The sequence below is a fragment of the Odontesthes bonariensis genome, chromosome 7 (assembly GCF_027942865.1).
Source record: "Odontesthes bonariensis isolate fOdoBon6 chromosome 7, fOdoBon6.hap1, whole genome shotgun sequence".
In the NCBI taxonomy this organism is placed as follows: Eukaryota; Metazoa; Chordata; class Actinopteri; order Atheriniformes; family Atherinopsidae; genus Odontesthes; species Odontesthes bonariensis.
Window position 1 is genome coordinate 12889349 of NC_134512.1, and position 16422 is coordinate 12905770.

Here is a 16422-nt window from a genome sequence, read left to right on the forward strand (position 1 = left end):
AAAATTTGTTTATGTCTACATTTATTAGAACGTTTAAAGAGCGATTCTTGTTTTAGGGACCATTTCAGTTTTAGTGCTCAGCTCTTTACGTTCTGACAAAAACTGTTGGCCTACCAGTGTCCAAGTATTTTCATAAGAAACTGCCTTGATAATAATATCCAGTAAATAAAATGTTTACAGCGGCTGAATTTTGTTTTTTTTAAGATGAAACGCTGCACCATTAGGATGCGACCACCAGGCAGCTAACAGGCATCTGGGTGGGAGTGGCTTCAACAGACCCTCTTAAAAGCCTCAGCCTTGTAAAAAAAAATGCTGCATTATTGATAACGCATCTGTGGACTCAAATAGCACCAGAGTAAGTGGAGAGAGGCAGAGGGACAAATAACATCAGAGTCATTTTTTGGGATAAGAAATAATCGTTTAACTGTCACACATTGGAAAATAGTAAATGAAAAGAGTATTTGATAGACGCAAACTATATTTGTGTGTTCAATTGTATGTAAAAATTTAAATCTTCATTCAGAAATGAAGATTTTGGATCATTGTTACACGCACAAAACAAACAAAGGAAAATAACATGAATCTAATCACTGCTTTTGTATTTGGCAAACTGCATTGTTCAGACATCAAAGGCTTTGGAATAGCATTACAGTAGCTCTGTCAGTGCAATAACTACAAAGTAAATCAGCGAGCTCCAAGTATTTGTAAATCTCACAAATCCTTCATAAAGTATCTTGAGTCGTTAGGCGCAGGACAGCCAGCCTGGCATATCGTCTTGGGCGTAGAGGAAATGAGTCAGATCCTTGGCCTGCAGCTTCTCATGAGGACAGGGACAGACTCAATTACCATCCCTAATACACTCCACCCTGGCAAGACTAATAGTTCTTGTCTAAGAACTAATTTCTTGCCCTGCTCCCTATCAAAGCAGTCCAATTTCTGCTTTTCATTTGCCCTCCCATTCTTCTATTCTGCATTCCTCGACTAAAAATAAAATCAAAGAATAAGATTGTTTGTTGCTCTTCATTCCCGAGGAGCAGGAACTCCCATACGTCTTTGGTATTCATTGAACAATTGAAAAGATTCACTATTAATGTGACCTAGTCCTGTGGGGTGCTGCCAAGCCATCCTTGACAGGGAAGCAGCATTAAGGCAATTAGCATGGGCTTTGCATATGATTTCGGCTGGCAAGACTGTTTCCATAAACAGCAGGCGGGATCGAGTGATTAGTTCCTGTGAGGATGAGCGCCTTGCCTCCTCTGGTACCTGTCCAAGAGAGGATTACCCTTTACACATATTTCGCATATACTCCGCTCCTTAAGCATACAGAAGCAAGCATTTTTACTGGCTCAAAGGAATGATGGCTGCTTAAGAAGAAAGAAAACAGTGGAGAATCAGTGTGTTCACACAGAGGAGCTGATGACTCAAGGGGTTAAGCCATGTTTGTGATATGGCAGAGACAGAATAATGCCTTATCCACACATTAAATTCCAGCTTCTGCATCACTTCACCCGAACAGCCTCAGTCAGATGGAAAAATGATCCCTTGCTGTCTTTAGCCTTTCATCATCAATTTCACACAGAGAATCTTTAGTTTCAGCTCCATTTAATGAGCGGGTTTTCAGGTTTGCAATAATGGGAAGTTCAGTATCAATATCAAGGGGTCCTGAGTCTAGGCTCCAATATTAATTGTGACAAATAGGCAATTATTAAGTCAGGCGAATTGAGACTGATCTTATTTGTTCATTAAGGCACTCCCCTGGAGAAGTAGCTTGAAGTCCATTATAGCTATTATGTCTGTAGAAGAATTTCACCTGAAAGGCTGCTAAATCAAACGAGTGTCCGTGTGAATGGGCATGCAGAAATGGGTGAAGAGAATTCAATTGGCACTGTCAAATAAATGTCAGTGTAGTGCAAAAATAACTGTGGATCACAGCCCTCCCTTGTGCATTTCTCCATATAGATAGGGTATCAGAGTGACTGAGATTTAGCTGTCCTCTTCCCTCACTTCATCATGCCTACTCAAACATTCCTATTTCCAGCAGTATCTTACTGATGCATATGGCAGACGATGTACATCTCCATAGTATAAAAAGTGATGCAAAATGGTGCGCGCACATATCCATGGCACAAATATGGCATTATATCCTCACTTAAGCATGCAGGAGATACTGCCAGATCGACATCAATAAGACACACTCGGCAGATATAGTAGATGCACGAGGACCAAGAGGGAAAAGGAATTCTGGTGCACTCTCCGGAATTTTCACATGCTAGAGCATCCCAATTATAATTTTGTGTTAGTCCCAGGGTGATGGTCTACCCCTGACCTACTGAACAACCCAAAATTCCTGGTTGCGTAAAGAACTCCACCAAAGGTCTCCATAATCCTAAAGATTATTCTAATCCTGCAGATGAATGCATCAACACACAAGTAAGATGTGCTTCTAACACAGCTTTTACTTACAATGCTATTCAGACCATTTTCTCACTCGCACCATCACACCACACTGGATGCTTATGATCAGCAAAAGGGATAAGCATTAGGGGTGTGCAAAATAATCGTCATGACGATGCATCGCGATTCTAATTTTCGCGATCTACTGCATCGATTCTGGACGCCAAGTATCGATTATTTAAAAAAAAATAAAAAATTTTATTTTTTTTAATTTTTTTTTTTTATGCCTTTAACCCATTGACGCCGGATGTTGCGTAGCGCAACATTGTGCCTAACGCCGGTTGTTGCGTTGCGCAACATGGTCCCTAACGCCGGTTGTTGCGTAGCGCAACATTGTTCATTTATCATTATTTTCAAGGCGCATGTAATGCACAATGATTGGTATTTGTTTGGAGAGGATGAGGACGAGGACGAGGAATTTTTTGGCTTTCAAGTAGACTGGCAGTCCGCTGGATTTCGCCCCCGACGTCAACAAAAGTTTACTCGTACACCGGGGCTGAAGGTGCCAATATCTGAAGATGCAAGTCCTTTAGATGTGTTCTCGCATATTTTCACTGATGAAGTTTGGGATATGTTGGTGACACAGACAAACTTATATGCGGATCAGGCGCGCGGCCACACACCACCCAACTCGAAGTGGAGCCCCGTGTCAAAGCAGGAGATGAAATCTTTCATCGGTATCTGCCTAACTTTTGGAATAATCAAACTACTAACTCGCCGGGATTACTGGAGGCAGAGCAAGTGGCTGTATCAGACAAATGTCGCCCGAGTGATGGCACGAGATCGTTTTGACATGATCTGGAGGTAATTATTTATTCTTGCGCTTCATTCTGACGACTTCTCATTCTTATTTGAGTGGCGTTGCCCTTATGTAAAAAAAAAAAAAAGAGAGCCCGGTGCGAATTACTGCAGTATAACTATGATGTTTTAGAAGTCGTGTCACTGAAGTTTGCAGTATAACTGCAAAATGCAAGATATATTGCAGTTTCTTTTTATCATTCATTATTATTGCTGATATTATAATTTTGCAATGACGTCTCTATCATGGCCAGAAATGTAGCTGAAGTGGTGCCTACATTTACTACTAATACTAATAATAATAATGATGATAATAATAGTAATGATGATTAGTTATAGTATAGTAATAGTAGTATAATAAATAGCAGCATTGGGTATTATCCTGAATCATGTGTGTGTCTGTGTGTGTGTTTGTGTGTGTATTGACTCATCTTTTTCATTTTTTTTTAATGAAAATGTGTTGGTGTTAATGCTGAATGAACATGACGGAATAAAAGCAGAGAATTTAACCTTTAAAATGCAAATTATTTCATGTCTTTATGTGTTTCAGAGGCTGAGACTATTGAATTGTTCTTAGGTGTTTTCAATTAATTGTTTTTAGTTAAAAAAAAACCTCAGGCATTGGGGACCTTTTCTAAAAACTGGCTTAGGCATTGAGCAGCTTTTTTTGCAGGTGCTTTAGGCGCCAATGGGTTAATGATAGGACACATGCAATTGATGCATTTCGCTGCAAGGGATGTTTGCAATATATGTATATATTTTTTTATAGTTGTATAAAGCCTATGCACTTTTTTTGTCTGTACTGATCATCCCTATTTTGTTATTTTAAATTTTATAAATCCTATGCACTTTTTGTGATGAGTGTGTCCAGTAATATTTGTTTTAATGGCAATACCTCCAAAAGTTGTTTCAATAAATACAGTTATGAATTGATTTGCTTTGAGTTATGTATCAATTGAAGACACTATCCAGATCATACACAGCCAGTCAGCCACTGGTAATGGCTGTATTTTCTTTTTCAAGTATGTTCAGTGAAAATATCGCAATGCATCGCAATAATTCAAGTATTGTGATGCATCGTGATAGAATCGCATCGTGGCATGTGAATCGTGATTCGAATCGAATCGTGACTTCTTTGCCAATACCCACCCCTAATAAGCATGCAAGAAGACTGCAAGAAAAACACATATATTCAAAACAAAAAAAAAATCCTGATGATTAGATGTTTAGAAAGAAAATGCTTCTAATTACAGGTCCAAAGGCAGAATGTAAAACCTGGCCTGTATACATACATACATACATATATACATAAAACAGGATCAGCAGCCCAAATGCTACCCGTGTCCCTTATTGTTTTGTTTTTTTTACATTACTTATTGCCCTGTTTTATCAACTTGGCACAGTTTTCTCTATTAAAATGTTTGAGACATACTTTGGTCAAAATATCATTTGACTTGAGCACAACAGCTGTGTACTTACTCCTATCAACAGTGATCACTGACTAACTGACTTCTGTTAGGGAAGGGGAGTGGGGAAGTTATTCCATTCAGTGATTGCTGAACAAAACGTGACTGTCTCTGACAGAACCATGCAACTGCATCCGTTTGAACCGGAGTCATACCTTGAACAAGAACAAGCTCCTGAAAAAGTTCAAGCACCAAGGCTTCAACAGGCCATTGGTGAGCGGTTAGTTCGCTAAGCACACTCTGTAATACTGACTGTAGCAAACAACCCACTGCAAGTGACTGCTGTCATCAGAACCTGATTATTTCCTCAAGTTTATTGAAGGATTCTTTTTCTCCAGTCACACCAAAAAAATACTTGGGCTCTTTCCTTCTTTATAGATAAAATCACTTGATGGCATGAGGGAGACCATTTAGCACTCAAGGGTGTAAGTTATCGCAACCAACAAACCATGCTTTCTACATGTACACAGCATAACTCGCAGTGATTCATTTGTACCATTTATCACAGCGTTTAAACAATTTGTATATGTCAATAAATAATTGTGCTTTTGTATCTGACAGCAACACCCTGAGAGCAGTACTTGGCGTTCAGTGTCAATGACAAAGACTGACTGGCAGCTAACATCACGCAGTGTTGTCGCAATGATGAGAGCCTCATAATACACATTAACCACATAGCTGCAGGTTGTCCAAAGCTGGTAACACAATGAGAAGTGGTTGCTACAGACAAACACTGCTGATTTACCCTCAAATATAAAATGTATCCACTGGGCTTTTACATCCCCTGAGGCTGAGTGTTGATGTAAGATGCATCCTGTTTAGTACAGCTGACAACACCCTTTTTGTGCGAAGCTGCCTTTCATCGTTCTAGCAGGTATAATGCGAGTTGGCGGCGCTCAGAGGCCAAAGCCAAGCTGGGGAGGCTGGCAGAACTTCACAAGTGACGTAACTTGCCACTGAAAATCTGAACGGGTCGCTAAATGAGATGTTTTCAAACCGGGAGGACACAAAAATTTAGAGCCAGGTTTGTGTTTGTTTTTTTTTTTTAATTTTGCAGTCAGAGAAAAGGGTTTTTTCTTTCATAATATGTCCCCTTTAAGGTAGTGTTTGTTTGGAGTGACAGAGGGATGCTTTAGTTTCAGTCCAAAATAGACAGTCAGAGTCCAGACTGGCTGTGAGACACTGCACAGCAAATGACTGCTAACCACGGGGGACAGCAGGAGAGCCAGCTGTCAGCATGCCAGGGTCCATTCCCTGTCTGACTGCAGGCAAAGCAACACAGGAACACATACGGCAGGTCACTCTCCTCTCAGAGGGGGCAGCTTGGATGAAGATTAAAGTGGGGAAAGAAAGGTGAGTGAGCGAGGAAAAATTGAGCAAACGCCATGTTAGCCGCAAATAAAGCCTATAGCTGAGCCTTATTGAGGATTTGAATCCTACACAAACTGCATTTCTAGCTCAAATACATGATAACTGATGAACACTATCAAGGTCAACACTCTGAAAGACTTAAAAACTTTGGCCTAGACCAAACAACAGAATACCAGTAACTAAGTCTGCCGCTACAGTCCAACGTGGGAGTCCTGGAATGTAACACTTGCGTAACAACCCTGGATAATTTTCCTCCCACCATACAAAGCCACAACATAATGACTTAATATCTAAGTTTTAATTTACCACGTTATTTCATAAGCAGAAGCTGGGCATATCTTAAAGTTTGACTGCCAAATGAAAGATCTTGTCCATGGAGATACAGTAGTACAAACTACTGAGTAGCAGAACAGCTCACGCACCTGCCAGGACCAACTTTTCTCATATCTGAAAGAAACATTATGAAGGAGCAAAATAAGTTGTCAGTTAAAGTCGTATTCATCATGAACTGTCTTTTGGAGGGTAAAGCTCACAGATAGGGCATAGCTTATATGCCTGCCCAGAATTGAATCATACAATTTAAACATCAAACACCAAACATTGGTAAGGCTGCCAGGCTGCTGAATACATCCCATAAACCCCCTCTTGTAAGCAGCCAAATCATGCACTCCAGTCCTCTGGGTCATGGGTTTTGTGGTTAACAGTTCAGAAAGTTATAGATCGACGGAATTTTATGGAATAATTCCCTGTGCCAATGCACCTGAACTACATTTTATCGTGGCACTAAAATTAGATTTAAAACACATTAAATGCCTGATTAGACTGCTCTACTCTCGTTCTACTCTGCACCTCAAAATTGTTTTGCTTTATCGTACAAAGAGAGAGAATGGGATGCTGCAGGTACACCTATCCCACCATATACAGGTCAATGGTACAGGGGATTACTTTACAGCAAAACAGTGGGTTAAGGAGACGGATGACTAGTACGAGCAACACATTTTGGAATATCTCAAAAACAAATGGGGTTCTTGAAATTCATAAACCTTGCCTTGCCATGCTTATGTGCACATCAGTGTGCTAAAAGAAAGTCGATGTGAGCCAGCAGAAGTCCTAAAAATACCCCAAAAAGATATAATGATTAGACATTCTTTGTAAACAGAGTGAATCTCAGGTTTCCTTTTGGGTTCTTTCAACGTAGACAGTTAAAAACAGTGCTGCACACAAACCGTTCTTATGGTTTATGCAGTATATTGATAAAGGGAACTTTTCTCAGCAGTCTCAGTGTAGGCAGAGGATTCCAAGAAGACAAAGATAAAGGGAAACTGAGCAAGAAGCAGACAAAGAAATAATATAGCACTGATTCTCAATTGTCGGAAAAAACCTAACAATCATTAAAGTATTCATTCCATGCCTCATGCTGCTGCATTTGCTTGATGTTCGCTGTTGACTGAGTTAGCCACATGGAGTTTATCTGCCAGAAAATGCGCTCGCAAATTTCCTGTCGTACCAAGAAGAAGACTTAAGTCGGTTTACAGTGTTTAATACTTTGGATTTTGTTGAGCTGAGCGTTTAATAGCAACTAGACATAGTTGCAAAGATTCATTGTCAGTGGTTCATAACTTGCAGAAAAAACACAATTACTTTATTTCATTCCTCCGAACGATAACTTGATATGGTTGGATCGATAGGACGTGAAAGCAAAATGCACACATAAACTTCAGGGGGCGCCAACAGTGTATCCACAGTGTAGTAGAGCAAAGTGTACAATACGCTCGCTGAAAGCATTTGCCAAATGTGGTATTTGTCCATGTAAAAAGTTTGTGGAGGCCAGAGAGGCTAAATAAGTGGCAGAAGGCAAATGTCTTCCAAAAACCCCGGTTTTTATTTACAATGTGCATATCGCCACGAAAAAAAAAAACTAAATAGTTTCATAGAAATGCCAGAACTTAATGGTAAACCTGTACCACTAAACATAACTGAACTAAAAAATAAGAAAATGTTAAGCAACATGCACCCAGCTACATGCTCATGGCACTCACCATTGCTCATACAAAGGACTGGTATAAAATAACCTTAGGATCCTCATCACAAAATGGCTTCCTTGGACTCTTCCACCGAGATAGCTAAGTCTCTCCTCTACAGGCTTCCTCAGTACAATAAAGTTACTTATCAGTATACAAACTATGTATACACGGCCTTTCAACCACAAAACATCAATCCATCCATCCATTTTCTATTCCCGCTGAATACATCGGTCAGGATTATCGGTATCGGTATTATACACCCTGAACAGGTCACCAGTCCATCACAGGGCCACACAGAGACAAACCAGACAAACAACCACACACACATGCTCCTAAGAACAATTTTAGAGACACAAATTAACATAACATGCTGGTGGGAGGAAGCCGGAGTACCCAGAGAGAACCCACGCATACACAGGGAAAACGTGCAAACATGCCCCAGCTGTAACCCTCTCGCTGTGAGGCAACGGTGCTAACCACTGCACCACTGTGCAGCCCAACCACAAAACAAAACAGAAAAAAATAAACCAATTTCTGAAAACATCTTCCCCCATACTTGGGCCTCTTCCAGTGATGCCACAAATTAAGTCAAAACCTATAAATACAGGAAGCTATTCTGTGCGCCCTCCTTTTGACCCGGGAACATATGGTGAGTAGACAAAATTAAATGAACAATTAAGCAAACAGTTTTAACCAATAAAGAGAACTAACTACATGATTATTACTGGTGTGAGTCTTGATTCAACAGATGTCGATGTACTTTAGCTAAAGTCAAATAGAAAGCAAAACACAAACAAACCAGGGATAGTTGGTTCAAGCTTTTATTTACTTATTTTAGTATGTTGAATATGGTGACAAATGGTGTCACTCACCCACTTTGTGATGTATGTTCTTTGGTCAACAAAAAGTAAAAAAATGGTCTATTGTTGATATCCAGATTCATCTACGGATTGATCTTGACACCCATGGAAAATTCTGATCAATATAAGGCACCCATCAGGGATTAACCAAACCAAAACCATCACTGCACGACAATTTAGTGACAATCAGTCCATGATCAATATGTAATGAGCCATCAACCAACTTTTTCCAGTTGATTTAGCTTCTCTCTGTTTCTCTCTGTCCTTTAATCTATATAGAAAGGGGTTCATGAAATATTTAACATCATGACTTATTGATCTGAGATGCCAATAGAGACTGATCAGAGCACATACAATATAATTTACACCTACTGGTTAAAGATCCTGCTATGTGCAAATGCTTTATTGTACACAGTGGGATCACAATGAATGTGTAGCAATGTTGGACTGATGAATGATGCAGCATTAACCACACATGCCCTTAAAGTAGTTAAAGGTGCTCTGTTGCCAAGACAGGCACACATAAGGACAAACACACTGAAGGAGGTTAGTCCAACTGGCTCGTCTCAGGGAAGCAACAGTGCCGAAATAAAAAGGTCAATAAGTAGAACAGAGAGTGACTCTGTCATTCTGTTCTTTGAGCAAAATGGCCAAAGGAGTCCGTCTTTGGCTGCCAAAATAAACATGGGAGCACACGTTACATCCAGCAAGTCATGATATAATTTTGGTTCAATTTAAAACACTGCAAAAAAACATGATATGATCCCTCTATGAATGATGGTCATTTAGCAGATTCTCTTGCCTAGTTGGGTTGTATTAGGTGGCTAAGATGGTAGGGTGGCTCTTTGGTTCAAATATCAGAATGTCTTTGGGCAAGATACTGAACTCCCATACTAGGAGTCCAAACTATGTTAAAATGGTATTATGTGGGGCGGTCGGTGGCGTAGTGGGTTAAGCAGCCGCCCCATGTACAGAGAATTTGTCCTCGATGCAGCGGGCCCCGGTTCGACTCCCGCACCGAGCGGCCCTTTGCTGCGTGTCTTCCCCATCTCTCTGCCCCCTGCTTCCTGTCTCTCTCACACTGTCCTATCATTAAAGGCATAAAAAGCCCAAAAAAATACTTAAAACAAAAAAAAATGGCACTACGTAAATGTGGCCCATTTACCATTCAGTTGAACTGACTGCTTCCGTGTTCAGCTTGTTATTATGTAGCTTAAAAGCAACGCGTGAAGCATGAATTGCACACTAAGGTCGTATGTAAAGGTAATTTGTAGAAAACCGTAATCGGATGACTATAATTCAAATGTAAAAGTGACATTAAAATTCAAATGTATGAAAACAAAGGCAAGTCCCAAATTGTCAACATTGTGTAAGAAGTAAATGTGTTAATCAAGCAAGCAACTTGATCATTTTACTGGTTTAGCTGAGGAGTGATTAAAAGGAGTTGCATAATCTCTGGATTGTAGTAGAACAGCCACTGAAGGTTTAAACTGAATGTGCTAAATGAATATTTAATCTACTGTGGGACAAGTAAAGAATAAGACCTGAATCTGCCTGTTTCCAGCTTGACCTGCCATTGCTGGTGAATGGCCAGTTTTAGATTCATCAGCAGCATGGCAATTGAAAAGGCACAGACACTTTTTCTTTTGTTGTTTTAGTTAACCGGTGAGGACAAATGTGCCTTCACAGAAGGAAAATAGTGCTCGAGTCAAACATCCGAGTTTAAACTCTCTGTAACTGCTCGTGTTTTTGTGTCCTGTTGCTTAATTTTATGTAACTGTCCCCACTCAAAGCATGGAAAACATTACCTGTAAAGAACTTTGTGCTTTTCACATAACATCCTGGTTGAAGTTCATTCATAAACTGCACGGGGGTGTTGTTTCAAGAAATGACTCACATATCATCATGCACCCTGAGTAGGTAGCAAATTACTTGAAACTCTCTGATGCAATTATGAAAAACAAGCCATTCCAACTTGTGCACAAAGCCCACCTCCAGAATCCGTGGTGCATATTTTACTTACTTTATTGCATAGCACCGACTGTGTCAGAGGTGGGAAATACTGCCAACATGATTTTCTGTTGCCATATCTTCAAATGTCAGTGTTATGATTAACATTTTATTATTGCTGTGAAGAATGGGACAGAATTTTTAAAGAAAAATGACAATACAAAATGTCTATACGGTGAAAATATTGGCTGGTGAAAGCAATAATTCAGATTTTTAAACTAACCTGTAAAACAAGGCAACAGACATAGACACGTTCCAGACAATATCGAGCTGACATTATTACCCTGGTCAGGTTATGAGCTAATAAATCACCAAAGCACTTTTTGTTCATCAGAAGCCAACAACACGTACGCATTACTGAGGGAAGCTTACTACAAGAATCTTCTGGGGAGAAAAGTTCTCACACAAATTAAGAGGTACAAGCTCCTTTGCTCCTGACCCAGGAAACTATGGTGGGCTTTGCCTCTTCACACTAAATCTCTGTTCCACACAAATAAATGATATTGTGTTCCAGTCTAACCGCAGGCCTGTTTGGTTGTTCGGAAACATATTTCTTTTTGACAGCAAAAAAATTCAATTTGTCCTTGTAGGAAATTACAGGTGATTCTAACCACATTAAACCTTTTTTTTTTTTCTTACCCCCCAAGTTTCCCCAATGAGCCAAGACAGTAATAATCCACAAAAGCAGGACTCTGAAAACATTTGACTAAAAAGAAATTGGGCCACCAGTGAGGGGTGATTAATGAATCTCACGATTTGTATCTTATAATATTCTGAACTGACTCATAAATCCCCAAAAGTATATAGCTGCAGGCAATGGGCGGAAATTTGTGACTCATCAAAATCAATTAGCTTAACTGTCAGATCTATTTTATTTGCAACTCAATGAGCAAAGGACAGGAGGCGCTGATGGTTTGGAACACACTGGATGGAGCAAAAATATCTCTTCCTTTTCATTCCATGCAAAATGATCTGGACCTAACAGCAACACTAAAATCAGAATGGCATCAAACTGAGACAGATCCCAGCCTACCGACAGTCAGTAATTCTGCTATTCATATATAATGTGCTTGCTCCTGCCGTAGATAAAAATAAAGGTGGTTAAAAAAATATATATATATATTAAAAAAAATAAATTTGTACCAGAAGCATCAGTGTGTTTGTGGCTATGCCCATTCGAAGCACCTGGAATACCTGTTCAGCTTCTCATTCACTATGAACAAGGTGAGTGCAACTCGAACAGACATCATACGTGTCCACTGGACATTTTTGAACACGACAAGACATAATAAAAAAAGGAGAGAGAAACATATTAAGTAATTAATTTCATCCTTACTATCATTTATCTTACAAAGTCTAAGGCCAGAATGCAGAAGCAGAGCATGAAAGACGTCGCCAATTAAGAGTGTAAGAGCTGCTAATCAAACCCACTTGATTAACAGATCATGAGCAAGCGGGAGCGCCTTTATAAAAGCAGAAGTTTTGTCATTTTGCTGGTCTGGAGCATGCAGGTGTGTGTTGACACAATGCTAAGGGGGAAAGACATCAGCAGGGAACTTAGGGACGCAGTTGTTGCTGCCCATCAATCTTGGGAGGGTTAAAGTACCAGGCATTTCCAAACAATTTGGAGTTCATCGTTCTGCAGAAAGAAAGATTATTCAAAAGCGGAAAACATTCATGACAATTGCCAATCCCTGCAAGTTCAATTGCTCAGAGAAACTGAAAAATACCCCCAAGAGTTACATCTCAACTCTACAGAGCTCAGATAGCACGTTAAACGTTTAAGTTCACGAAAGTGCAGTTTGAAGAAGACTTTGCCGAGAAGTTGACAAGAAAAAGCCTCTCGTTTTTGAAGATTGCGGTATGGTTTAGGTTTCAAAAGGTGCATCTGAACAAACCATAAGGTTACAGGCAAGCCCGAGGTGGAGATGTTTGGCTCAGCAGCATGTTCGGTTGTATAAACTAAAACAGCATATCAGCACAAAAACTTTGAGGCGCGGTTGTACAGGGGCATGAGCGCGCCTCATGACAATTTGGGCTTGTTTTGGAGTCACGGGACGTGAATACCTTGCAGAGCGAGAGACCACAAACTCCTTTGCACGCTACAGTATACAAAGAGGCAATCTGTCTGACGGTGAAAGCATGGTCAAAATTATGTCATGCATCAGGACAACGAACAAATCAGCAAACAGAACGAGTGGGGAAAAAAAGTGAAAAAACAAAAAGGTCAAGGCATTGTAAGCCGGCTTGTTGCGGGCCGTAGGAGTGCTGTGCATGAGCCAATGACTGCAAACCTGAATGAACTGAAGCAAAAAGTGAGCCAAAAGTCGTCCACAAACACAAGAGAGAGACTGACAATGTGATACACAAAATAAAACAAAAACATTACTTCATGTTAGTGCTGCTGAAGGGTGTTCCACAAGCTATTGAATCGTGGTGTGTACTTAGCTTTTCACAAACTGCTACTGCTTCTTGGCTCAGTTTTTGTTAAACAAATACTGGCATGATGTAATATGCCGTGTGGTTCCTTGTCTTTATCTTATTTTGAGACCTGGTATCTTATCCTGATAAGTAAACCCTTGGAATTGAAGGAAGATACACTCCCATTTTCACGACTGTACTGCTCAGGGTTAATTAGGAAGATGAAATCAATGATCTTTTAACATCCTGTCTTATGTAGCAGGTTTGTCAGCATATATTCTGTCTTCACCTTTTTTTTTTTTTTTTTCAGCAAGTCGCATTATTTACCACAAAGCTTTAGCAGCTCCACCACACTGACAGGTTTGCCCTAATTACGCGTTTCTTTAAAGGGCTTTCGACGGGGTTCCTCGAAAAGTGAATGCATGGATGTTCAAGGTTGCAACATTTCTTTACACCCAAAGTGAGCGTCATTCTAACCAGCTGTTGAGCGTAAACACCTGCACGGCAGCGTCTTTTCTCAGGGCCCCAGCTACCGCGTCGGTGCTGGAGAACCGACAGACTTGTCAGCACTCCTGTCAGCAGCCTCTCGGTCATAACGTTGCAGGGGGAGACTTAAAGCTTCATCACCCCCAAAAGACACAACGGATACGGCATGGAGGGTGTCTCCAACAAAAATATGCACACACACACACACACACACTCCACACACACTCCAAGGTACACCCAACGCAATGCATTGGACATGCAGAGAAACCTCTCAGACTAAACGCTCTCATCTCTCCAGACAAAACAAGCCCATTCAGTCGATGGAAGAGAAACGTCTGATAACTCATTTTCAAAGACGTGGCTCCAATATGTTCGAGCCAACTCGTCGAGGAGCAAAAAGCAGCACACCAAACAAGAGAGCCCGTCAGTAAGTTTTGCGTCGCCCCCTTCCCACCTTTTAACCGAAGCGTGTCAGCGTCGCGGTAACATTAGTTTCCCCGTGCTTTGCAAAACTTACCAGCAGTTCTTGAGCCTGACCCAGAACCAAGCAGAAGGTACCAGATCCACATCATACAGTCGCCTTTTTTTACCCCCCCGGCCTACTCTTGTTGTCCTGCCCCGCCACGGGGCCAAAAACTGGGGGCAAAAAGGGGAGAAAAAAAAAAAGTTCTCCGAGGCGGCAACTTTTTTGCCTTTTGCACTTTAAAAGTCCGACTTTTTCTGAGACCTTCCAGTAAAATCACGAGGATGAGAGGCTCGGGAGACGTGGGTTCGCGTTGGGACAGCCGCGTCAAGTCCGGTTTATGGAGGAGTTGAAGGGGGCTTCGGGGTGGCGCACGGGCCGGCGGGCGGGCTCTAGAGACGGCCGCCTGTCTGTTGGTGCTCAGAGGGAGGCGGAGCTGGAGGCAGAGAGCCGGAGAGCAGAGGCCGGCTACTCCGGGACAACGGTTCTCAAACTGCGGACGAGGGACCACGAACGGACCCTAAGAAAAAAAACAAAAAAAAAAAAACGAGCTATTTAATTTCACAATTACAGCAGTGTTATTATCTTCACAGTTGTGCAGAAAAGGCCGCTCTGCTTGCACTTTAAAGACAGTTTACCATGATAAGTAGAAAGACCCAAAACAGCAAAAACCTGTTAGAAGAATGGTAAATGAAAGTATACCAGCCTTGAGCTCTGTTACTTGTGCTTTTATGCATTCACTCGTTTGCAAAGAAATATGTGCAGATATGACACAGGTCCAGGTAACATTAATTAAGTTTCTGGAGTTGGGATGAAAAAAGGAAATGGAGAAAACAAAACTACTGGAAGCACAATAGAAAACATTTGGATTCATTTTATGACAGATGGTTTGCCTTGGTGAAAGTTAAAAGAGGAAACTACTTGTGGAAAATCAAAGCATGGACGAGTCTGTGGTGTTGGCACAGAAGCTGAGAAAAACACTTGCCAAAAAAAAGATGTCCTTTCTCCACTGTATTTCTCGTGTCCCTACACAAACGTTGCTCTAACTTTCACACATTTGGAAGCACTGTGCAAGCACAGATGGTCGCAGTATACACACAGTCTGTAACCTGTAAACACAGCACGTACAGAGATACAAGACAGAAAGTAACAGACAAAGTCTTCGGATGTTTATAATTGTGTTTGCATGCAATTTAAAGTTAGATTCAATTAGAGAAAAACAGGAAAAGGGACGGAAGGGCAGGAGGCTTCACCTGTCAGACCTCTCTCCTCTTTATCTTAGACCTGCAGCTGTGTGCAAGCACACAACCTCGCTTCACCCCCCCCCCCCCCCCCCCCCCCCCTCTTTTGATTGGATGCAAACCTGGAGGATTGGGATCCAATATCAGACTCCTCCAGCTCACTTTATATTCATCCCCACTCTGCCTTATCAAACCAAAGCCTTGTGCAGACTCAAACTCCAAGGGAAGGGTCTTGGTATGTCAGCTGGATGCACTGAAACTTTGTCAAAGATCCCAGTTTGATAGTTTCTGCAGGGTCTTGTTGTCCTCCTTTCGCTCGATTTTTGCCTGCAGGGCCTCGTGCATTTTATTCTGTTAGGATAAGTGCCGATGCTACATGGTAGCGCGTATGCACTGAGAAACCTAAACCTCTTCAAAAGTCTACAGTTGGCAGACATGAATATTTCAGTGATTAACACAGTTAACAAAGGCAGACACAAGTCTCCTCAGCCCAAATCCTGGATACAATCAAGACTAATAAAACTAAATCCCTGCTGAGGAGACAGAAAATTTGTCAGTCAAAGTTAAATGGATTTTACTCTGCTCCCCTGCAGTTATCATTAATGTTAATGCTGAGCTGTCTCACTAATTATACAGTCTGATCCATGAACCAGAACAGTATAATCTGTTTTGGGGGGTTCTGCATAACAGGGCTGCAAGCTAAAAGCAGAAATGTGCTCAAATACATTACTGATTGACATAAAGTGTTTCAGTAATGTCCATCGCATAATTTAGGCTATCCATAAACAGTACAGATCTGATTAGCCACTGGCCAAGAAATGTACTCAT

General features: G+C 41.0%; 1 protein-coding gene across 2 annotated transcripts in view; it reads right to left on the bottom strand.

Moving 5' to 3' along the window:
• ldlrad3 (low density lipoprotein receptor class A domain containing 3) overlaps nt 1-14828 on the bottom strand; it is a 92821-nt gene extending 77993 nt beyond the window's left edge. Inside the window, exon 1 of one of the 2 annotated variants that reach the window (XM_075470931.1) lies at nt 14408-14828. Coding sequence is in view for 1 of the 2 variants with exons in the window: in XM_075470930.1 (XP_075327045.1) it covers nt 14408-14462 (55 nt within the window). In the remaining variant the exon portion in view is untranslated. The remainder of the gene's footprint in view (nt 1-14407) is intronic. The other variant, XM_075470930.1, reaches the window with a different exon arrangement.
• Nucleotides 14829-16422: the final 1594 nt, after the last annotated feature.